The sequence below is a fragment of the Acanthaster planci genome, linkage group LG12 (assembly GCF_054643075.1).
Source record: "Acanthaster planci isolate LZ-2023a linkage group LG12, COTS_SCS, whole genome shotgun sequence".
Classification (NCBI taxonomy): Eukaryota; Metazoa; Echinodermata; class Asteroidea; order Valvatida; family Acanthasteridae; genus Acanthaster; species Acanthaster planci.
Window position 1 is genome coordinate 4,900,928 of NC_141788.1, and position 24,356 is coordinate 4,925,283.

The 24,356-nt window shown below is 43.4% G+C and overlaps 2 protein-coding genes across 4 annotated transcripts in view; one reads left to right on the top strand and one right to left on the bottom strand.

Annotated features, from left to right (window-relative positions):
• Positions 1 to 24,356, top strand: part of LOC147797087 (NADPH oxidase 5-like) — a 33,836-nt gene that overhangs the window by 5,570 nt on the left and 3,910 nt on the right. The window contains exons 1-11 of one of the 3 annotated variants that reach the window (XM_087143970.1): positions 8,598 to 8,924; positions 11,868 to 12,052; positions 15,795 to 15,909; positions 16,267 to 16,417; positions 18,563 to 18,773; positions 19,254 to 19,495; positions 20,774 to 20,965; positions 21,433 to 21,608; positions 22,250 to 22,441; positions 23,173 to 23,305; positions 23,444 to 24,255. In XM_087143970.1, coding sequence (XP_087000096.1) covers positions 15,796 to 15,909; positions 16,267 to 16,417; positions 18,563 to 18,773; positions 19,254 to 19,495; positions 20,774 to 20,965; positions 21,433 to 21,608; positions 22,250 to 22,441; positions 23,173 to 23,305; positions 23,444 to 24,255 — 2,223 coding nt within the window. In that variant the 5' untranslated portion in view covers positions 8,598 to 8,924; positions 11,868 to 12,052; position 15,795. Of the gene's footprint in view, positions 1 to 8,595; positions 8,925 to 11,867; positions 12,053 to 15,794; positions 15,910 to 16,266; positions 16,418 to 18,562; positions 18,774 to 19,253; positions 19,496 to 20,773; positions 20,966 to 21,432; positions 21,609 to 22,249; positions 22,442 to 23,172; positions 23,306 to 23,443; positions 24,256 to 24,356 lie in introns of those variants that run through there. The other 2 variants (XM_087143968.1, XM_087143969.1) reach the window with 2 other exon arrangements.
• LOC110989374 (uncharacterized) lies at positions 398 to 11,722 on the bottom strand. The gene is made up of 3 exons (XM_022253711.2): positions 11,429 to 11,722; positions 2,951 to 3,350; positions 398 to 2,195 (listed from the first exon to the last, which is right to left on the bottom strand). Exons 1-3 carry the CDS (start codon positions 11,692 to 11,694, stop codon positions 2,001 to 2,003), a joined length of 861 nt encoding a protein of 286 aa, XP_022109403.2. The 5' UTR covers positions 11,695 to 11,722; the 3' UTR covers positions 398 to 2,000.

The following is a 24,356-nucleotide window of genomic DNA, read 5'->3' on the forward strand; positions in this document are numbered from 1 at the left end:
TTGTGTTTTGGGACACAATGAGCCATATAAGAAGTGATAAATGACTACGCTCTGCTTTATGTTTAATGCGTCCCTCACCACCAAATTGCAAGTGCAATCAACATTCTGTTAGCCGATACGAATATTCTGATCAACATGTAGGCCTATACTCCGTGCTTGTGTGTTTTGTTGTAATGATCTTTCCCCTTTTTAGTATCCAAAGATTTGTGAGAATAACAACGCTAAATTTCCAACAAGGAAGCTTTTTTATTCCATTTGATTGATTTCTCAGTGCTAAACAGTCAACCCAAATCCCAGCGTCACGGGTATCTTTCTACAATAGGTATATGCTCCTCGGTAAGGTTCGTGGAGGCAGCCATGCGCAGTCGGCGTGTTGTCCTAACTCCTCCCTTGACGTCAGCCCTCACACGTTATCGGCGTCACTGCTGAGTGGCAGAAGTGTCTTTGTTTGCTCTCTGCCCACGCGGCTTTTAGCCGTCGTCTTCATATTTTTCTCTTCGGTTTAACATGCAAGAATGATTGTTTCCCCTACACCCTTTATGGCTGCATTTCCAGAGGGGTAGTAGCATAAACATATACACAATAGAATGAACAGGTAGTTCCCCTAATCAGGTCATGGGCACATAGGCCACAACTGCTTTGGTAGGTTAAATTAGCAATTTCACAAACATTTGTGAAGCAATTTTCATATGCATTAATGTCGCAGGTTGAAAATTTGTATCGATTAAGTTGTGATTCAGATGATGGAAATTGCGGTATGGAACGGAATCGTTTTTGCCCGAGTCTTGACCGTTGATTTTCAAGAATTCAATCGATTAATCTTACTAGTGTGGGCGGCAAAAGATCAATACACAAGTCCAATACATAGTTTGTATGCGTACTTTTAACAGTATCATTGTTTGGAAGAACAAACCACACGTACAGAAATTCAATTCGTGTGTGCTTTTAATCCAATAACAAAAAAGAGCACGTGTCGTTTAAGGATCTAAGAAATTAACTTTCTTAAAATCACTTTTTGTGTATCTCTACTCTTCTTCCATGAATTAAAACTGTTTGACATCTTTTCTGAGTTACGTGAACTGAACGGTGCACTTTTTCAAACATTAAAAATTGACCAAGCATTTCTGGACAAGTGAGGGCGCTTTTATCCAGCTGAGGAAGACATGATTCAGGTTGCATGTTTTCATGTTCAAATTGTGAACGCCAAAGTTGCTATCTGGGAACATTTCAGTGAAAAGGATTTTTGCTGGATTATTGCCATATACTTAAGTTAATACACAGCAATAAATTGCCAAAGAAAATGAAATCTGCCATAACAGTGGTTAAAAAAATCAGTGCAACATTGAGATTCAGTGCCTTGGATGGCATCATAGTTCTGCTCATGAATATGCAAATTTCGTTAGCATAAAACCAAAAAAGCATCAAAATATGGGGTAAATTGCAAAACAAAAATTTAAAATAAGGTTAATTGAAACCCAAAGATTTAATTTCAAGGGTTACAATATTTTGGCATCATTTATGGATATTCAATTCATTGCAGCCTCTTAACTATATGCATGTACATGTGTATCCTGGTTGATTTAACATCTACGAAAAGCACTCTATATTACATTTAAACCATAATCCATACAACCTTTGTACGAATTGTACAGAATAAATTTTATGCGTCATTCATCTTCGCATAATACCGGCGATTCGCAATAGTGCGCCTCCAAGAGTCGGCCCTTTTCAAACGCATATTGGGTCGACAGATTTCGTGCATTGTAATTGGCCAACACGTTGCAAACTCTGGGAGGGGCACTATCGTGAAACGCTCTCAGTTTGTGGCCGTTGGTATTAATTTTGTTACGTTTACTTGTTTTGGCGCGTGCAAAGTGTGACGGTCCTTGTATGCAGGTACTATATGCTGTGTGCTGTTTGCTCATATGCTTATTTATTTATTTGCTTATTTATTCACCAGCAATCTTGTTGACATCATGGGGGACAGGGTGGGGACGCCCTCACCCATGAAGGGAAACGCAGCTCTGCACGACAACATAAGCCAAATCGAAGATGTAAGGTTCAGTTGAAACGGAAATGAAAGCGGCGGGCACGTGTCTTTCTGCTAGGCCGCAAGTCAGCGTGGACGGCGGTGTACTGGCCGCGTTGTCACACGTCTCCTCCAAAATCCACTGATTCATGCCCTGACCTGGCATCTGAGAAAGAGAATTGACATCGGCCATAGCCAATGTTATTTTACAAATGCCTCTGCATTCAGTGATCAGGGGTTTTTAGCAGAAAGTTTATTTGCCACTGGATGCGCAACTGGGTCTCATGGCAAAGTACGGGTCACACGGCACCCCTCTGAACATTACTTTCGACGAGGCGTCTTTACAAAGAAATATACGAGGAGATAAAGGCACTGACCATCGTCAATCTCACCACTGTCATACGGCCAGGACAGAAAACGTGCAGGTTCTTAAGAGCGAGTAAAGAATATTGGTAATAGTTGCACAGAGAAGAACCCTGTGTTAAAATGTGAAACCCTCTGGCAGTAAACTCGCTGCCAATTTATGTTTTGAGAAAGATAAGATATAATTATATGCAAACCGTACGTATGAAGCCAAACCATGTTGGTTGTGTTTGTATTGCGCATGCCCAATGTGTACTGGACTCGCGTTGCAGCCGTTCATCGCGGTATTCAGCGGTTACAGCATAATGGTTTGTGATGCATGGGGTGTGGGTTCGAATCCCGGGTCGAAATGGTGGGTAGGGGGGGGGTTTCTTTAAAGGAAAATAAATCCCAAATGTTATAAGAGTCTAATTTCACACTTGAAGTTTTAATGGTTGGTTGAGCATTTAGATGTCATGCATGGTGCATGGTTGTGAACCGTGGTTTGGCTTCATACGTTCCCGATTGTAAAGTATTACCTAGGCCTTACGCAACCTATATAACTGTAAGACAAAATACCTGGATTATTTCGACCACCTCTCCGTCGACCGTGGTAGCGAGGATCAAAGGATTCACCCGTGGTACCGGCTGACAAACCCGCGTTCCGATGGCCTGCCTCTTGCGGCGGTTGCGCATCTCTTCTCCCGGCACGGTTATTCTACCCCGCGTCACGTTGGACTTCTTGAAGTCGTCCACACTCATGAACAAGTGAGGGATGTTCCTCCTTATCTGAAACTGCTGCTGCAGTGTTAGATCGACAACCGACCGTTGATATGCCGGGTCGTAGACCAGCATCGGCTTGCTCTTGATCTGTTGGATCAACGCTTGGTTGCTTCGTATTTGTTGTATTTGGTCAACATTCAGAGGGGTGATGGCTTGTAAAGTACACGACGGGCAGCAATGATTCTGCGATGCGCTCCTGGTAGTTGAGAGATAGATTAGGATGATTGCAACCGTTGGCACACTATAGGCAGCCATACCTCTCATACCTCTCCAACTTCACTATTTGCAGCTGAACTAAATTGACAAAATGCTCTACTGATTTGTGGGAATTTATTACGCGCTGGCATAATATCGAAATCCCAACCTGGTTCATCTGACTCATGCGTTTATAAATGAAAGGTTATGGCTCGCTTCATTGCCCAACAAAGCCAAGTACAATTGGAAGCAGGCATATAGGGTAGGATGGTTCCCTGCCGCAAGGGAAATACAATGGCAGGTATAGCCCATCCCAGAAAATAGATTGTGATGGAAAACGTGGAGAGGATTTCCCCACGCATCTGTTTTAAGGTGCGGCACATACACACCTGTCAATTAGTTTTTGAACCCTCAACAGAAGCAAAGTTGTGCTAAATAGAGTAGTATGCAAAGAAATACCAAGAATAACCGAGACACATTTTGGGATGCTGATGCTTATGGGCAATCTGTAAAGGGAAGCGACTTAAATTCGAGGACACGAGGACTTCGGCCAGTTGCGGGATACTTTCAGAAACAGGAACAATTCCTCGTTGTTGGCGGCTTCCTGAATAAAAGATTCTTTAAATAGTTAGTATCATTCGGCTTGCAACCAGACTACTGGCTGATCTGTCCGACGAACAGACGACCGATGCCTGCACGTCCCAACCTTGACAGTGATTATTTTGAAAAAAAAAACAGAGGTCGAAGTACTAGACTTGTCAGGGCGCCCCCGACTCAACGCCTTCTTTAGGATTCTTTACATTGAAACACATTCATTGTTCATGCTGTGAGATTGGTTTGGTATTCAGTGAACAAGAAAACCATCACCAATGCCTGGTGTGCATGCATACTCGATTTTTCACTTGGGGTAATAACAACGCATTGCGTTGTTCTAGCTAAATGTTTTGTATGAAATCGTCACATTGAAAAAAGGTTTGAGGCGAGGTTGAACTTGCGAAATAGAGTCCTTTGTGTACGTCACAACACAAAGATTGCAATGTATTCAGTTTTGATTTTGCACAAAAACGGTAGCACTGAACGATAAAAAGGTTCGTATTACCGTTCATATGCAATCAACCCGAAAACCAAAAAACGAATGAATATCTAGTCCATCCCCTTCGAATGTTATCGAGACGGATATGTTCGGTGCATGGGAATCTCTTGTAGATTTTTTGGATGAAACGACCCACCTTCCTTCTTTTTCATAAGCTTACATGTGTGTTACGAATAAGCAATTGCAAAATAATGACCGGGAGAGGAAGTTCTTTCAGTTATTCTTAAATTTTAATCTTATGGAGACATCAGTCACAAAATCCCCGCTGCTTAACTGAGGATCACGAGCACTTCGTCTACGAACTATCTTTATTTAGTACGGAAGCGTATTGGTGCCAACACGAAAAAAAAATTCATCTCGTTTAAACGACTTTAATATATTTTTTAAGCGACTTAATTTCATACGACTTGTCATCTCGTTGAAACGAGATAGCTATGTCGTTTAACGACAGTGCTATAAATAGAAATGACGAGATAGCGATATCTCGTTTAAATGAGATAATAAGTCGTTTAAACGAGATAAAATAATTTGTTTCGCTTTGGCAGCAATACACTTCCGTAATTTAGTGACAGGTTAATTCACGTACAAAGTTATTGCTACTTCAGATAGCCAGTTTTCAACCAGCGTCACTTCCGATTGGAAAATAAACCCACTGCATTCTTTGACGTTTTCCCCAAAAAGAATTTAGACTGTCCTTATAACTTCCTCTTTGTTTAAATTCAACGATTATTTCCTCCAATCTCCTCTGTGCTCTCATGGAACATCCTGACTGTAAAAAGTCTATAATGAATGCTCTAATTGTAAAAGTATAACGAAACTATAATGGATCAACCTGCTACACGTGAGCTCGTCTTGAGGGAGGGTCAGTGGGTAAAGTTTCACTGCATAACATAGAAAATCGAAGTTCTAAAGCTCGGTAAAAACGAAAATAAAAGCAACTCGCACATCTCTCTCTGCTAGACCGGAAGTCAGCGTGGACTGTGATCTGCTAGCCTTGTCATCACCCCCCTCGAAAAAAATCATCGATTCATGCCCTAGTTCGACATCTGACAAATGAAACTTGACAGTAGTGACAAAGCGGATACGTAATTCATTTATAGCAAGTGATTATCAAAGGTGTTTGGCCTTAATTGCGATCAATGACTGTGCACCTGAATCTCTTTCTTCCCTTCAGGACATATGAAGCACGCCTTGTGCAAATTTGTATTTGAAAATGATGTCATATCACATCAGAGCAAACATTTCCTTTCTACCCTGCCTGTTCACTGAAGAGGCAGGCGGTGTCATGGTCATTTGCGTTTCGTACAGCAAGAGCAGAGAACTGTTCAGAATTCTGGGAACTTGGGCGCAATTAATGTGCACAAATGGAATTCGGATGGTGCTGCACACTCTGTGACGTTAGATGAAATGTCTAGGTGTTGTTCTGTCACGTTCTCACGTTCAAAGGGCTAAAAAGCACGCTAACGTGGTAGGGAGATTCTTCCTACGGGTTGGTAATTAAAAGTAGTCAAAAAGGTTTATTGGCTTAAATAATGACAGAAAGAATCAAAACACTTTGCTTACTTCCTCGTGCATGTGCTTTCTCGTAGTGTTCAGTGGACCACGAGCTCCATGACTTTATTGGAAAGGACACAAGTAAACAAACAGAAATGTCATCTGAGTCAGTATACAGTCGACTCTCATCATAAAGAACACTGTTACAACAAAACACAACCCACCCCATCCCATCCAGTCCCATCCCATCCAGTCCCATCCCATCCCACCCAATCCCATCCCATTCCATCCAATCCCATCCCATATACATGTACGGTAACATTAAACTTAACACTACAATGCAAAATACATTAAGCACATTTTGTAAGGTTAGTTCTGGTATAAAACAAGCGATCACCTGTAGCTTAGTAGTGAAGCACGTTCAATCGGAGTTGACCATGTGACCCTCAATTAGCATAATTGAACAGGGATATACAATTTTGTATAGAGGCTTTAATCGTCTTATCAAGGAGGAGGTGGGTACCAAGGTCATCTGCGAGGATAACAAGGCTTGTAACGAAAGGTTACATTATAGAATGTATCATTATATGACAAGGGTCCTTCAGAATCGTTTTTAATTGATTCATAACCATCCGGCCTTGCTTGAGATCATAATACAACCCCAACGATCCCCTGAGTACTAGTGTGCAGAACAACAATTAACAGGTGCACGTAGGTGACCTTGACTTGCCGTAAAAAGTGAGCCATTTGTACCAGAGCGGACAGTGTTTTACGAGTGGTCGCTTACTGGTATATACTACTGAAAAATATGCGCCTTTTATAATGCTTTTGGGTGTGCATGAACTGTTCTTATGAACTTAACGTGCTGCCTGACAACTCTTGGTCAATCCGCTGAATCTTATTAAAAAGACCATCGTATTGTATACATGTCGATCAGACAGTTCTCTTTGACAAAGTAGTTCTTGTGGGTGTGCATTGGACGGGGAATTCGTTCCCTTTGGTTGCCCGCTCAGAATTAATTACTTAAACTTAGCGGGAGAGGTTGTCTGTACGGCCGACTCCCCCGGTTTCTTATTCTTTTTGAGGAGGAAGGGATGAGAGACCGTCGTGACGGTCTTTCCTGGTAGTGAAAAAGACGCGCGTCCTGGCGAAGGAACGTTACGATGGGCCCGGGCAGTCCTCGTGTAGTTCAGGGTAGAAAAGCGGAGACGTAAAATGGGGTGAACTTCTAGCTGGGGATACCGTGTGATGCTTACTCAATGCACAAAAGGCACTGAAAAACTAAGCTGCACTGCTGCAGCGTGTACAGGGAGGACAAACATCCTCATCCGCTGTGGTTGGGGGAGGATGTGTCCCCACACCCTCCCGTGGAGACACTCTGGTTAATGAGACCAGGGAGGAATGAAAATTATGAAATGAATAAGGGGCGTGATAGTACCAATCCTATGCCTTACCACCGGTCGTTGCTTAAGTATTAAACACGCTCTGCGGAGTTGAACCATTAGTTTTCTTGGGGTCGTTAGAGGGTATACAATCACACAGAGGTATTCAATCCAATCCGGGCTTGTTTGTGTTGATCGTACTTCTTGTGGGTGACAGAGCATGAATTTGGCCCTTCCGGTGATGAAAGGGGATCCATTTTGCTACAAACCAGAGACCGTGGTTGGCCCGGCAACAAAACTCAATATGAGACTGTCCTTTGTTCGGGTCTTGGCTAGCCGCGCTGTTACACACGGTATAGCGTTACCGTTGGCTGACCCTCGGTTGCCCCTCCAACTTGCGCGACTTTGATGATACGGTGGTGGAAAAAATTCTTCGAAGAAATCCAGTCACGATGGTAATTTTTGACAAAGTTGGAAACTGAATGCGTTCACGTGACCTACCACGTCATTCTTTGTAAGCCTTAAATCTGGGTTTCTTTTACTTTACAAGGCGAAATATGCACGTTTTGCTTCTTTTGCGCGCTTCACCATGCTATAATGCAGTCGTTTAGATTAGTGCTTGATTGGTATTTTGTGAGCACGGGGAAAACCAACCTTAAGTTTGAAACTAAAAAATTACTTCATTTTCAAGCAGAGCTATGCAGATATCATTTCGGCAGGTAACATGTACTTTATGATCACACGTTTAAAAGTCACTTTCCTGACTTTGTTACTCGAAGTATGAATGGCCACAACACCAGGCAATGGTTCCTGTAGGCCCCCCTATTTTGTCTCTTCTAAGCACCATTTGTGGAGTTTCCTTACATCATTTCACATAAATGTCTCGGGAAAACGAGCAATGAAAGTTATACCGTGTTTCAACATTGTTGGTCCTTCCGGTCCCCAGGAACATCTTGTTATTTTTCAAATATTGCGAATAAATATTTTGTAACTATATGTCCGAGCGTTGTACGCTTCAAACTACCTGGTATAACCTCACAAATCAGACCGAACCCAGCTTCCAGAATGCAACGCGGTCAAACACGTGTGGCGCTACGCACCTGATTTTTTCAACATTACTACTAGACAAGTTATATTTTTGCCTTTAGTGGCAGTTTGGTGTTACTTAAGTCGTTCGCCTATGCAATCAAAGGAGATCCAATTGTGGTGTTTACCAGTTAGCGCCTGTAACTTGTAAGTCTAAACGAACGTGAGAAACAAAAGCTGGTTCCCGACAACTCAAAAGAAATATTATGCAAGCTATGACGGAATGCTGGAAACAATGCACGCTGATTTGCTGTGAGTGACGGCTACCTGCAATGTAGCTGGTTGGTTTATATTACCAACGTACATGTACTGGTGCTGTGAACCTCGTATGCGCTGACGAAGGGGTCGACGACGCTTATAGCGACTTTAAGCCAGATTGCACTTAATTCATTTTATTTGGTGCCTGGGTTTAGTGGACATAGCACCTCCAGTATCGTAACCGGTCACAGGAAATGGCCGATAGATCGGGAAAGTGCAAAGAACAGAGCATTGCCATGGAAACCCTGGAGAGCGAATCGGGGTAAGCGGCTTAACTCTTGATTGTTTAATTCTTTAAACACGTCGATTTTGATTTCGTGTGTTTGCTGGTTAACCTGTCTGTATCTCCTCGCTTGTTGGATGAGTGGTTTGGTTTTTAGACGCTTATGTGGTTATTCTGTTTACTTTCGACTGTCCTACTTGCGAGTGAAGGAAGATTGATTAGTTGGCTAACTGGTTGTTTCTACCTCCACGATGGGCTGACCAACTGTGAGGAAGTGCTTGTCTGGTCCCTTTGTACCATTTGCTTGATCTATTGCTATTGTTTTGTTTTTCATATTCAAGATGAAAATATCGATCCTCGAAATGTGAGACCAAAAGAAGTCATGAACTATTTGGAACGGTGAACCTGCTTATTTATGTTGCTATCCTCTGACACCTCAAAAAAGGGCAAATGTTGGAAGAAAAACGATGACACAAGGACATGCTGACTGGCAATGTCGCCTTAGCGACAGTTAACATTTTTTATGGACTGTCCACTCAGTTTTATTGCAAATAAAAACGAGGAAACGCAGACTCTTCGTTTTTATGACTTAAAGGACGAGTCACGTAATCACCGCTCAAAAATGTTTTCTTTTCGGCTGAAATATAGACGTCCTTGGGTGCGGGGGTTTGATTTGGCGTGCTGATGACGTGTTCAGAGCAAAAGTGACTAACCGCTTGATCTTTGGGGTGGGTCGTCCTCGTAAAATGTCTCCCCACAACACAAATAATGACACCAATTCCATTTTTTTGAAAAAGACTTCTTTATTTTTTGGAGGGGGGTATGGGACGGAGAAGTGGTTGCACACGAGCCGTCAAATGTGCAACTTGGCAGGTACGGGTCGACTGTGAAAGGAGAAAAGTCGATCATCATCGCCCAACTTCTTCAATATACCGCCCGTCTTCCAACAAGTCGTGCGTTGTCGCCATAATAGGACAGATTAAACAAAATTCTCTGGTTGGTGGAAATTGATAAGTTTTGATTTTTTGTTAGATGGTGAGGAACAAGCAAGGCAGTCGTTCATAAGCTTTGATTTTGTTGTTTTGCTTGAACTTATTTGAGTTGAAGTTATTGTTTGTATGGTATTAGTTTACACCGTTTTACGGAAGCTGCGAGCATATGAAGCAAGAGATGAGACGGAGTGAACCCCCTGCTTTGTGTTGGTCATTGTTTCACTGGAATCTGAGGAATTCTTTTTACACATGAGGGGGGGTTAGATAACAATAGTCTAGAGTGTGTATAGCGATTGGACATGGGGGTACCCCTCGGTCTCATGCCTTGTTGGATATAGCGGCTCGTTTTGTCTTCAACACCGTATTGGGTGAAGGAGTTACACAGGCGTCGGTTTCCTTACAATAGAGGGAGATCACAGTCATGGGTTGCTCAGATGAACGCAGGGAAGCTTGTAATCCTTTTCCCCCTTTAAACACACCTGTAAAGTGAATTCCGTCGTTGTGAACAGGAATCGCTGGGCAAACAAAAGGAATTTGTTCATAAAATATTAATAAGAGCGTGTGTCTCGCGCGCAGTTTTTCTACAGTTTAGTGTAGACCTATTATGATGTTGAATCCAACGACAAGATTTGCAATAGTACATGTAAGTCAGCACGCTCTTCTGTCGTCCATTTCCCCTCGAAACCTCGGTGTGGATTTCTTGTTTACAAACATTCAGTCCGACATTTCTCGAAAGACTCCATCCTCCGGCGAGAGATTTATGATAGCGTAGCACCCCTGGGTCTGTCATGGTCTACTGGATAAAAACTTTCCAAGTGGATCATGCATGCAGAGGAGAAATGCACTTCACCAACACGAGGCGGGGTGAAATGTCCTCCCTTTTCTGGCCGAGGTAATGAATCGACTTTTGTTGTCAGATCTGAACGCCTGAAATACTATACAGGCCAGCAGGTGGAAACGAAAGAATGGAGGCCCTTTACACATTGTATATTGGCTTGCAACATTATCTGTGAAGGACATAAATTTTACCCGGTAAGCTCGGGATCATTCGTTGCATCTGTTACTCAATGGCATGGCACGCCCAACCCGGCTCACAACGGACAAGTATGATGCGTTACGTCGTAATTCGATAGTTTTTGTGGTGAAGAAAACTTGACCTTTTTTTGCGCCCGTGATATGCAACTTTTGTATAACATTGGCTTTCTCGGAAATGGGTCAAAGTAGCTATTTTTTACAAATAAATCACGACTATCAGGTTTTAAGAAACGGCTTGTTCGGTGGTATATCATTTAGGGCCATTTTTGTTTTGCAATATGATGGTAACTATATTCCACATTATTTGTCGTCTCCTCGGTGAACTGATAGGTTACACATCGTCGACAGCATTCCGATGGCATGTATACTACACGCAGATTCTTTAGCGTGTACGGGCTGGGAAGGAAACGTGTTACAGATGAATTTCTGCACCTGTTCGCGATGGATGGATACACCACTGATCGTTATTACTTTTGAGCATCTTGTTTACTTTACAAAAGTCAATTAATACTTCACCTGCTGTCGAACGAATCGTCCCTTTTCCTCCATTGCCACTGTTGTTTTCTTTGTCTGCTCATCAGTTTAGAAATGTCGTCACAACTGTCATAGCCAATATCGTCGTCATATGGAGGGGATTTCGGCATTATCACTTCTTTCTCATTGTGTCCTTCGTTATCACTTTTGTCGTGGTGACCAGCGTTGTCATCATACCGGTCATTGGGTATCCTAGTTATCACTGTTTCTCCTGCAACCACTGCCATCATCGTCACCATCGCCCCCATACCACCTATCCCTTCCGTTGCAATTTTGTACCAGTCAATTTGTTTCCACTAAAAAAGCTTAGCAATTGCTGATCCGTCAGTCTATATTTTGGCAAGGATTGCGGGGGGGGGGTACTGGAAGGGCCAGTACAGTTTGTAAATTGTACTCGCTTGTCTCAAATTGGTCTCCTCAGCAACGCCAATGACCTCTGCCCCCTGCGTCACTCATCGCTGTAATTGGCCGACAGCGCTTTACGTGGACTACGCTCGCGGGCTGTCCAATGTAATCAAGCGGACCACCTTGGACAACCTCGGGCTTTACAGGCGATGTTTTGCTGTCATGCTAGATCTGAATTATATGGTACCCTGGTGCTCCGCGGTAAGAGAATACCAATGATAATATTTGTGTGATGTTATAGCACTTCAGTCAGGGAATGCCTTTAATAACATAATGGCAGGTTCAAGACTGCATGTGGATTTTTGTGTTTAAACTTTAGAAAGGTATTCGATCTAGTCGCCACTTCTGATCGAATCAACTTGCTTTACCTTGCGGGTATACTCGCGACTGAAATCGCACAGCCTACATGGAAGTAAATGGTGAAAATGGAATGCGCATATTCACCAGCACCATCTGTTCGTGTTCAAGCCTGGGGTCAAGATTTATTGGTCATTTTGTCAAGAGAAATTTCGTTGCGAGTATTGACAAGTGGGAGAAAAATGGCTCTTTTTTCTGAAATCGGATTGTGTGTCATTTACCGATTTTTTTAGATTAAAAACGCCCACGATTCCGACATACTTGTGAAAGATTAAAAACGCCCACGATTCCGACACACTTGTGATATTATTAGTTTCGCGCTCTCATTTTGCACGCTGCAATGCCAGATTAGTGTGGGTGTGAGTGTGTGTGGGGGGGGGGGGGAAATCACACATAAAAATGCTAAGATGACGATGTATACGTTTGAAAGGTTACTATAGTGTCGACAATTTATAACAACATAATTTCGTATTTAAACCTGATATAAGATGCTGTATCTTGTCAGCTGATCTGAAAGGGCAGAACAAGCTAAATTGCGTTAGTTTTATAGACACATTGTACATCTTATCTTCAAGATCCTACAGGGTGATGCTCCATCTGGGTTTGCGGTCATCAAAAAACAATCAACTCAAGGAAACCATGGCTCATTATCGTTGAGGGGGGGAGAAGATTTCAGATTGCAGCACCCAAACTTTGGAACTCTTTACCGGAATCTGTGAGATTATCGAGATCACTTGACACATTCAAGGACAGATTGAAATCATGTTTCCATCGACAAGCGTTTGGTTAATATTCCTCAACTTATCATTATTGGATGTCTTTGAGAGCCGTTCGCGGCGGATACCAGCGCTCTATAAAGTTTCATCATTATTATCATTAACAGGATGCCTCTTAGTCTCCTCTTCATTTTTCCTGCGATTTCAGTAATGGCTCTTGATTTTCCGGATGTAACAGACCAAAAATGTCCAAATTTATCAAAGAAGTACCCTGGTTCACATTAAGAACTACATGTGGTTTCCAAAAGACGTTATCCCGGATTATTTATATATCTGGCAATTCGCTCCTTCGGTTGAGTAACTCTGAACTTCAACTTTTAAATGTAAGTGCTTTGAGCAGAAGCACCCCCTCATCAGTTGAAAAGAGCGACGTTGGTTGGGAATGCTCATTTTGCTGGTAGCGACGAGCCCCCAACGCGTGCATTTCAGATAGTCGTCTGTGAACCAGCTAAGTGCTGTTCCGACCAAAGGATCCTTTGTTGCTGGGAAAATTGCACCCTCTCTCGGTGCAGCTCGAGGCTCATACCTATACCGCTTCTTATTTCGATAATTTAAGGCACGTTTCGGAGAAATAATCTCATTGGAGTTGTGTCAGATGTAATATGATTATGAACTTGAATCGGCTCCCACGAAGGCACACCTTGCGCATGGTTGTCATCTGGTTTGGTCTCAATTATCTGGAGACTTGCAGACGCAAGTTATGACGATCCAGAAAAATAAAGAATACAAGAACAAAACACTGCACATAGACGATTTCATCAGTGGCCTAACTAGGGCTAAATTTCCCCGGAGGGGGACACCCACTGCAGGGGTGCACATAGTTTTTCAAGAGGGTACCACAAGAAAATAAACTGCAGTTGCATTTCAACGGACACTCTTAACAGATTTTAAATGGGGGGCATTGGGGGGAGGGGGCGGGCATCCGCTGGGGGAGGGGGGACACGCCGCCCTCCGTAGTGTCACAGTGTATCACTGTGTCTATTCACCGTGAATAAAGAATTATTCCAAGATAATGTCTTTAACCAGTGAGGCACGGTACCACACGGAGAAATGCTTGGAGAAATTGGGCCAGCCTTTAATGTGAGTGTCAGAGTGTCTTGTCCTACACCCAATAATTCATGGTTAACCCTGCAGGGAACTCGACTCAAAGTCACCGCCTGCGTGTGGGTGTCGCGTCGCCTGATCCGTGTAACGATCACGTTACCACCCGTGACCATAGGCGCGATACAGCAGACGCGGCTGTCGAAAAGTGCAGATAGCCCTCAGCCTCTGAGGGCCCAAATGGCTATATTATTGCATATAGTTTAAAGTACCTTCACGATGATGAACGCCAGTCCCCGAGCTTCTGCCAAAAAGTGGGACCTAGACCCAGAACAGCCAATAAATATTGGCTGTTTTGTTTTGATTATAATTCTTCCATCTTACCAGTGAAAGGGGATAACAGCACGGACAGACCAACGCGAACAACTTCCCTACATCACCGGGTTCTGGAAATTAATATGATTCTCTTTTGTAATCTTATAAATTTGCGTCTGTCACATTGAAATTGTTCTCAGTAGTGTAAGCCCCGGTGATGTCGAACCATTTGATCGGTGGAAACACATGGATAGGCCTATATCTTTGAAAGTTAACGGGACGGTGGACTCCATTGACTATATGTTCTTCGGTCAATTTGGCCCATATGAATGTTTTGGCTGGTTTTTGAACCGATGCATATTGATCGTCGCTTTCTATAAGCATGTGCGCAGTGTGCGCACCAAATGACCACGTTGCTGCAACATAGTATAGTCCAGGATGACAGATGGGAATTTCCGGAAACGATTGTCAAATTTCCTCATTCTTAAAACAATCACCCCGTCCCCAAGGAAGGTGGTCATATACCATTTCTTATAATTTGACATTTTCAACAGACCTGTGATGAAGTCACGCTTTGTTCACGTGCACTTTCCCAGAGCAGCAAGATTGGACGCGATCCATTGGAAAACGTGCATGTACACAAAGCGCGACGGCATTATGTTTTTGCTCTATCAAAAAAATGATCTTGGCAGCTTGTCCCACTAAGGGGGAAGTCCCTCCCCCCCCCAAATCACTTACACAACGTGTGTCTGTTCAATCATGCACAAGGGATTAAGAAGCGATGAACTTCCAATTAAGTTCCTTGCAACTGAAGTGTGCAAATTGTCCATAGTTTGAATTGTCAAAACATGAACACAAACGATGCCATGCTCTATACCAGCCACGCCAGACGCACAGAATACTTAAACAGCTGAACACGATGGGCTGTGGCTAAGTTGAATCTAGAACGCGTGGAACATAAGGGATAGTTCGATCCATCATTCAGGTTTGTAAAGATGGTTAACTGGAGGACCATCCTTCATTAAGCGTTGTCATGTTTACTGAGCAAACTTGAGCGAATGCCATGCTTCACCAAGATGTTTAGTACATCGTACGGTGATTCATGCTGGAACAAATAAACTACGTGAAATAACTTTATGACGTAAAGCAGACAGGGGCCGAAATCACCAACAACAGATTAGTGGTGAGAAGAAAGGGTGGGAAAACGGAGGGCTCATTAGGATTTGCAGAGGCCTGAATGGAAAACGTTAGGATTTAAGGGAACAAAGAGGCCGGGCACAGAGGGAAAAGGCTTTGTGATTTGGAATTTGGGAGTGGGCACGGGTTAATAAACCAACAGCACCATGCGGGGCTAGTCTACATTTAGCACCGACTGCCAGTTCAGTTCAGTCATTCCAGGGTAAAAACCACCTGTAAAAACTAAGTATGGATTTGATTTTCCTGCCGTTTTATAGCATGGACAAGGATGCCTCGTGGCTGGCGCACTTTGAGGAGCAGTTCAGCCAAGTGGCTGGCGATGATCGTAACATCTACCTGGAGGAATTCACCAAAGCGCTGAACGTCAAGAAGGTAACCCCAGAAACGCTTGTTTAAACCTTTTGCTCCGGTCTTGAAGAAAGATGGTCGGTAAACTAACAAAAGCAAAAACGAATACTTGCTTTAGGGGGTCGGGGTTGATACTGGAACTGTCAGGATCACACTCATGCTCCATTTGAAAAGAGGCAGGATTTCCAGAAATTGGAAATACATGTCCAAACTATGCAAAAATAATACCGGCAGTTTGGACTAACGCTTGTCGGGGGAAAAAATCTCAGATGGCTTTCCAAAAAAAGTTACACTTTATTCCCCACCTCACATGCACCGGTTGCATTGATAAGTCCAACCATTAATATTGATCGATCGATTGGTTTATCGATGTCATTGCAGTCGTTCTTCGCCGAGCGATTTTTCCACCTGATTGACACCGACTGCTCCGGTAGTATTAGCCTGAAGGAGCTCCTGGTGGCCCTGCGCCTGCTGGTACACGGGACGGCCACCGAGAAGCTACGCTTCCTATTTCGGGTCTACGATGTCGATGGTGATAACCTAAATTAATGAATGTGTCAATTAAGTCTTATTTACGAGGGATTTCGTACTCCTGTATGCTTGTAGGGCTAATAATGTGTGTCACACCAAGGGGTCCATTTTCCCCGTAGTGGACCAACATTGAAAAGTCTTCTTATTAGTCAATTATTCAGGTCCGTTGAGGAAACCCGTATCCACCAGTCCAATGGTGACGGTGATGGCCACGCCCTGAGAGCATGCATGTCCTTGACAGATGCCCAGGTTGTTGCCAGTTCCCTGGGTCAGTGCAAACTTTGACTCCGGAGCCGATGAATCCCGAAGCAGGGGTCAATCTCCAGGCTGTTGAAGGAGCATACGTTCCCGCAGATTCTAGAATGGGCGTGAGAACCCTCTTGAAAGGCCTGTGTCACCAGGTTCTAGGTTCACCTAGAACCGTCCTGTAGTTGTGACTTGTTCACGCAGACCAAATGGTTCACTCAGAACCCACAAGACTTGAGATTCCCCTCAGGGAAAAAGCCCTTTAAAGATAAATCTAAATAATTCATAATGTAACCCCTGTTGTGATAATAGTAACCTAGTTTGGCTGTTGCCACCAGTTTCATTTAACCCAGGGTTGATTTACGTTTATGATCAAACTCGTGCCAAAATGCATACTTTCTTTTTGAAATGTATCTCAAGATTGAGCTTTTCCACAGTTGTTGCATACAATATAAATTATTATTAATATAATAAATGAAATTAACTTACAGTTTTCCAAACTGGCTTTCCTTTAGGGCCACGCACTAGGTACAATACACTCAGTATTTTGTACCTCACCACACAGGTGGACTACCCATCTTTACACCACTCAGGCTGCAATGGTAGTGCTACCAGCACACACACGAGTGTGCCTTGAACCAAAGTCACTAAAGCATACTTAAATTACATAACATTGTACTGTACGTACTATTCTCGACAGAGATTTGGTTTTGAACACACATGTTGTCCATTATATTCAACAGTGGGGTTGGACAGAAAAAGAGGAAACAAATCTCTAATGATGGTTCTTTTTACCTCAATTTCTACCTAAAACTTCATAAACATGATTTATAAATCACTCATCTTCTGACAATGTACAAGAAGTGACGTCTGGGTGTTGCTGTGGTGAACCATGCAAGATCATGACGTAAACTTGTCCACAACACAATCAGCAGCATACTCTTCCGTCAAGATGTACTTTGCATCGGGGAGATACTTTTCCATCAACAAAATTCTAGAGTGACAGAAATGAGAACTTTTGAGGTGACCCTCCAATAAAAAGCACTGTAGTCGGAGTTTTCAGTAATGTTGTGCAGCTTTGTGCATAGTATGGGACAGGATTTTATCCGAGGTGCGAGTGCTTCCGTATCCTGAAATATAGGTTTATTGCATAGCTGTTAAGACTAAGTGTGGAAAAAACTGCATTAATAGGATAAAAAATATATTTTCTGTATAAAGCCCGTCTCTGTGTAAAACCTGACCTTTAGGTTACCGAGGATTAGGATGTTGGGATTGAGCCCTTGACCCGCATGCTTTACGAAGGCAGACCTGTCTCTCACGCGACTTGTTGGTTTTTACCAAGCTTTTTCGAACCCCAAACATTTGACTGTCAGTGACATACGCTCAGAAAACCAAACTGTGCAGTTTGGATTTGTATACATTACAGACAATAATTATGAAAGGATATTTTTAAATTGGCTTATCAGTCAATCGATAAGCCTGCTCTTGTTTTGGTATTAACGACACTTAATTCGCACAGCTGTTACACCGTACATTCATTTGATGGTCATAATCCTCGTGTTTGAAAAAAAGATAAATTGTTTTGTAACAAATATCTGATGAAATGAAAAAAAAAGAGATATTGGAAAAATGCTGTCCGGGAGAATATATTTTAAGTAGATCATAAACCACTCTCACCTCTGCTTGCAAATCGGTGCTTTTCTTGTTTTCGATCAGGGAAAAATTCAGATTGGTAGGCTTCGCACATCGAAAATTTGACACTGGGCATGATCGATTTAGGTTGATCACAATATATATTGTGAAGGATATACACACAGTTATACAGGTTGTGTGGTTATAAACCACTCTCCTAGAACAGGATTTCTCTTTAATCCACGTACCCTTCCTCCCCTGATATCAGGCAACGGGTCCATCGACTTCAGTGAGCTTCGCACCGTGCTGAAGTCCTGCACGGCGGAGAGCGCTCTCCAGCTCAGCGAGGAGACCCTGGACGAGTTGACCGAGGTGTTGTTCGAGGAGGCCGATACGGACTCGAGCGGCGCCATCAGCTTCGAGGAGCTGCAGGCACAACTCGAGAAGTACCCGGATATTGCTGAGAACCTCACCATAAGGTGGGCGAAAACCACGTAGAGGTGTCCGATTCAGTTACGGCTACGGCTTGTCAGGTTTTTCCATTGGTTTAATATGGTGGGCAGCCAAAGCCAAAGGAAAGAATGTCTGTCCCGGACGCAATCGTTTAGATGCTATATTTGCCCCTTTCAATATTATGGAGGCAGTCTGTTGTATTTTGCAGCGACCACCCTCCTCATCCTCTTGTGAATACTCTTGCTGCGCGTTTGGACATTTTTGACTGGGGCCGCAAAGTAAAAGTAACAGTAAACTGAAAAATATCAGTCCATGATGCAAACTAGAAAAATGCAACATTGTATTGAACGGCAATCTAATCATAATAATGTAGAATTTGCTGCTTTTATGAGTTGTGGAGCTTTTGTTCAGTCGAGAAACTGTGCAAGATGGGTATGAACAATTTGTTTTAGACCCCTCCTCAAAAATGTCAATGAAGTTATTTGCACTAAATTCAATATTTACAGTGCCGCCGACTGGTTGCGCCCCCCATCTGCATCCCAGAAGAAGAAGAAGCAATCGGCCAGCCACGACTGCTGCCGTAATCGCTGCCCGCGGCTCAGGTTGAAGAGTGTCCGTAACAACCAGAGCATCATCATCTTTATCGCCGTCTACGTGGCGCTTCACATCGGACTGACGGTGTGGGGCGTCGTCGGGTCGTGGCGAGCCTTCCCGGACAAACCCTGGTTGATGGTGGCCCGAGGAGCGGGTAAGTACGTGAATATTTCATGCTGTCTACTGCCTTGCTGAAGCGACCCTAAATTTGTGCCATCGTGAGCGTTAGCAGAGAAGTTAAGCATAATTGCAGAGGGAATCAAAGCGTTTAAAAGTCGTTGATGTTATGATAAAGACCAGTACATAACTGTATTAAGTTTCCATTCGTTTGTAAGCTCCCAAGCGATCTTCGATATGGGTAGCTTTCCACGTCTTAGATCCATCAAATTTTCACTATCGAGTTCAATAGCCTATTACGTTTTGCTATATATGGCAATATTTCTCTATGAACTATTGACCCGTAGGGGGAAGTGTTTTTGTAAGCTTCGAACAGTATCGGGGACGAAGCCTGAAACGGGGGCAGGCTGAGATTTGGAAATCCCTCGAAGACGCCTGAACGAGTACATCGTCCTCAAAACAAACAAAAGGCGAGGTTGGTGGACCGATATAAAGTCATTGCTGTGCCTTAGGCGAACCATGCAACACTGGTGTTCCCAAACAATCGTGGACGTGAAACAAAAGAATTAATGACCATCCACGATTCCCGATACGTCCACGATTGCCAAACGTGTACAAAACATATTAGAGGCCTTCCAAAAAAGTTAAAGTGTGAACAAAAGAGGACATTAGGAACGTCCACGATTGCCCCCAAAACACGTTTGTGTGAGCGCGCTCAAAGCCTATCAAAAGTTTACGTTCCACAGATCGTGGGTACGGCGTGCCCTCATACAACCATTTAATCTACAATAACACTGAACAGCTAGAAGTGTCACCACTTCAAACCCTTCTGCATTCTAATGGGTTGGTATAGACCATCAACACGAAGGTGATGAAAGAAGTAACTCAATGAAGTCCGAAAATAGTGGTCACTATGCATTTGGCAAGGTTTGGGTATGGGAGAGACAGCAGAAACTTCCACAGTCAAAAATTACGGAACACATGTAGGCTATCGTTACTTAGCTAGCTCTGTGATGTAATAAAATTATCGAAGAGGAAAGTTGCGCATTTTTAAAGAGTTGTGCGAATTTGCTTTAGGCTTGAAAATACAGAAGATACTACCGTTGTAGTCGGCACGGTAAGATGGCCGCCAGTGGCTTCAATAACCTCTGCGTGCTGACTATTAAAGGGATTCCGGGTCTAGATAATAGTCCGTGATGCATTCACGAGATTTGCACTAGTGCTTTGAATTCCAATCACATTGGCTTTTTACAATCAGAGCCTGCTGATTTCGAGGAATAACGGCCTCTCTAATATTTATGTTTTCTCTTGCCAGGTCGGTGTTTGAGTTTCGACTGCGTGTTCGTCCTGTGTCTAATGCTCCGTAAATGCTTGACTGTGATACGTAGCACCAACGTGGCAGCTGCGTTAGTCCTGATTGACCAACACGTGGACTTGCATAAATTAGTCGGCTACGCCATCGTTGGATTGTCTCTTGTGCACATTAATGGACATGTTTTTAATTTCCGTAAGTTGTTCAATGTGAAATGTATAAAAGGCTAGGCAAAAAAAAATTTCTTAACTGCTGTTAAATCGCTAATTGCGCGCATGCTCAATTTCTTTACCCGTCGTTCTTATGGGGCGGGGCTTGCTTTCAGATGTCACACAGTTCTGTGTTCATTATTATGGAAGGAACAAATTACTTTTCAAAAGTGAGATGATTTTACATGTCTAGAAGGCTTTAAGTTCCTGCCGCACCGTGTAGAAATTTAGACTGTGCAATGACTTAAATACCATTTATTGAAAAAAAAACATGCTTTCACAGATACGTCCTTCACTCATAGAAGGAAGGAAAAAGTCTTAATGCATGTGTGCAGATTTTGAAATCTCACATTTTTGCTGAAAACTTCTCCTTTACTTTGCTTATTTTGTTCTTCAATATTCATGGCCAGATAATCAGTACAATGAACTGGCGATTTTTTTTCCTGGTCGCAGTCGATATGTCTCTTGGAGCCACCAACTACACGTTGGTAGAGTATCTATTCACGGTGACCCCTGGAATTGGTTGGGTAGCTGGGACTGCCAGTATCACAGGTCACGCCCTGACTGTTATCCTCCTCATCATCTTCGTCTTCTCGTTCTCCTTCATCCGGCGAAGAGGTTACTTCCAGGTGAAGCAGTTTCTCCTCTTTCAAAAGGGTTCAAATTTCTGTTGTGAGATCCTAAGTTTCTTTTCATATTTAAAAAAAAAGTCGGTAATGAATGAGTGCGCCGACAACGTAGTTTGAAATCTATTGAAGTTTTAAACAGAAGGCGCAATACACAGTTGTTTTATTGATGAAATGTTGACTTATAACAATTTTTAACCGGTGAGAAGTTCTTATCAACACACAACCCCTCGATGACCGTGTTAAGAAATACAGGGACGGAAGATTTTTTTTTTCAAAATGGCCACTTTAGAGGGGTTTTGTTGCCCTTCAAGGGACATCCTTTCTTTCGATTGCCTAAAAATGTCATGATAAAAAAATAAATATGTACCCCATTCCCGTTTCCTAAATGGAGAATTCAAAAACAGTTACAAAAGTTCAACGATATTTTGTGTTTTCCAAAATATGACAGATGGTGTGGTAGTCGATACAAACCCAATTTTAGGTGTGGCCCCATACTCGATTACACAGCCTTTCAAATGCCCTATGGTCACCGCTGGGCAGTAACTTTTACCCTCATAGGTGCGCTTCAAAGTTACTATACTTGTTTCACTCAACGGGTTTTCCTTATTCCCTCGTCTTACGCGCGTCACTGTTTGCCCTAGGTGTTTCACATGACGCATCAGTTCTCCATTTTGTTCTGGATTCTCCTGATCCTTCATGCCACCACGTTCTGGATGTGGTTCATCTTGCCTGGTACTCTTTACGCCATCGAGCGATTCCTCCGTCTGAAGTTGGTGCGCCGGGCTCGAGACGGCCGGACGTTCATCAAGAAAGCCGTCGTGTTACCAGCCAACGTGAGTTTCGTTTGAAAAAGTGGTATGAATGGATGAAAATCTGTAGACTGGTTCTCCAGAGCAATACGGAGGCCATTTTTGCGCCAACTACTGAAGTAGTAAAACAGCCTGATTTTTATCAGAAAGAGAAGTGGCACTAGAAAGCTTCAGCTTTGATTGAGTATTGCGTAATTGTTGAGAAAACAAGTAGACAAACGACTCTTTATTTGGAAATACACCTCACTTTTGTTTCTTACGGCAATTCCATGTAAACATCCAATGGCGGGACAGTTTTCAGTAAATTTCAAAGTCGCTTGTCATGAACTAAATTTAATTTAGGATTGTTGCCCTGCCCGACATGTATTATAACACAAAGCTTGTGAAAAACCACAAGCGTACTCGAGTGGGACTCGAACCCACAACCTCCTGCTTGCTAGTGCAGACGTCTTAACCACTCGACCACCGAGCTTGCCTGTGTCGGTTGGCTGGTCCGAGTCATATGTAGTTCAAAATTTCTCGGTTTTGTGTTGGTCAGTTTATGTCATGCATTGTTGCATTAATGATCAGAGAAAGTGCTATGTGTCATAAAGCTATTCAATATCACAATCAGGACAACTTACCTTGTCTTTTAAAATTTGTTTTGGGGAACACGCCTTTGGCAGCAAACGAGTCCATAGAACTCAATTCATGTACATTGCATACTAGTACATCTACAGGCCTATCTGTAATCTGACGTACGGTTTGATGCACAGGTGACCCTGCTCATTATTCCTAGACCTCCCAAGCTTCGGTTCCATCCTGGTGAGTACGTTCACATCAACATCCCCCAGATAGCCAAGAACGAGTGGCACCCCTTCACCATATCAAGTGCTCCTGAGCAGAAAGGTTGGGTACTTTTAGATTATTGACTTTATATTTAAAATCCTACGTCAGTATCACTTTTCTGTCGCCGAAACGATTGGTGTTATGTTTTTGCGACGTTTGTTTTAAGGATTTTCCGGCTTGCTTTCTGTTGATTGGTAGCTTTTATTACTCTTCACATCCGGGCCATCGGTAACTGGACAAAGCGACTCCGTGCCGTCTGCAGGGAACGACAGCAAAAAGAACTAACGTGCTTCGAGAACCCGGCCTCCGAAATTAGAGAGGGTAAAACCCTTGAGGTCCTCGCAGAGGAAGGATCGCTACGATCCCCCATAGCGTCGCCGAAGAGAAGCCCTGGCCAGTCCGCGGAGGGACACGAGCTTCAGTTCGCCCTGCCTGGTACACTGGGTAGCGAGGACGAAAGGCCAAGTCGAACGACAGACTATCGGTCAAAAGTTGACAGGTGCAATAACGTTAGAGAACAGGGAGTTGGTGGAGATGATAAGAATCGGTTAACAGACTTGAGCGATACAGAAAGCGGTATCGAGACCGTCGTGCCAGTGGAATCGACCAAAGTTAAGCCACTCTCTGGGCCCTTGATCCTCCCGCCGATACAGAAGATGAGTCCGCTCATTAGCGAGTGCTACGCTGAAGACAGACCGCTATCGTCCAAAGCCACCCCTTCCAAGCCGACTTCCACGCCGACTTCCACCGCCGGGCCGTCCAGAAAAGACAGTGGAGTGTCAATCGAGCAGCGAGTCCTTCAGAGTGTGAGGGCATCGTCGGGCCACAGTGAGACGGACCTAAGGGGAAAATCAACGGGCTCTCAGCCCCGGACGTTTCTCTCCTGGACTCCGCAGTCACCACCAGTGTCACGGCGGCGAAGCAGCAGTTTCAATAGGAAACTGACTCAACATTCCTTGGATGTTGTCGAATCCCTCGTCGAGGACCCCGACGAACATACAGGGATCGAGGTATTTCACTTTTTTGCTACATGTGTGTCTTACAAATCTAAAAAATTAAGCAGGAAAATAATCCAGTTGCAACAAAGAGTAACTTGTCTCCTCTGATGTAA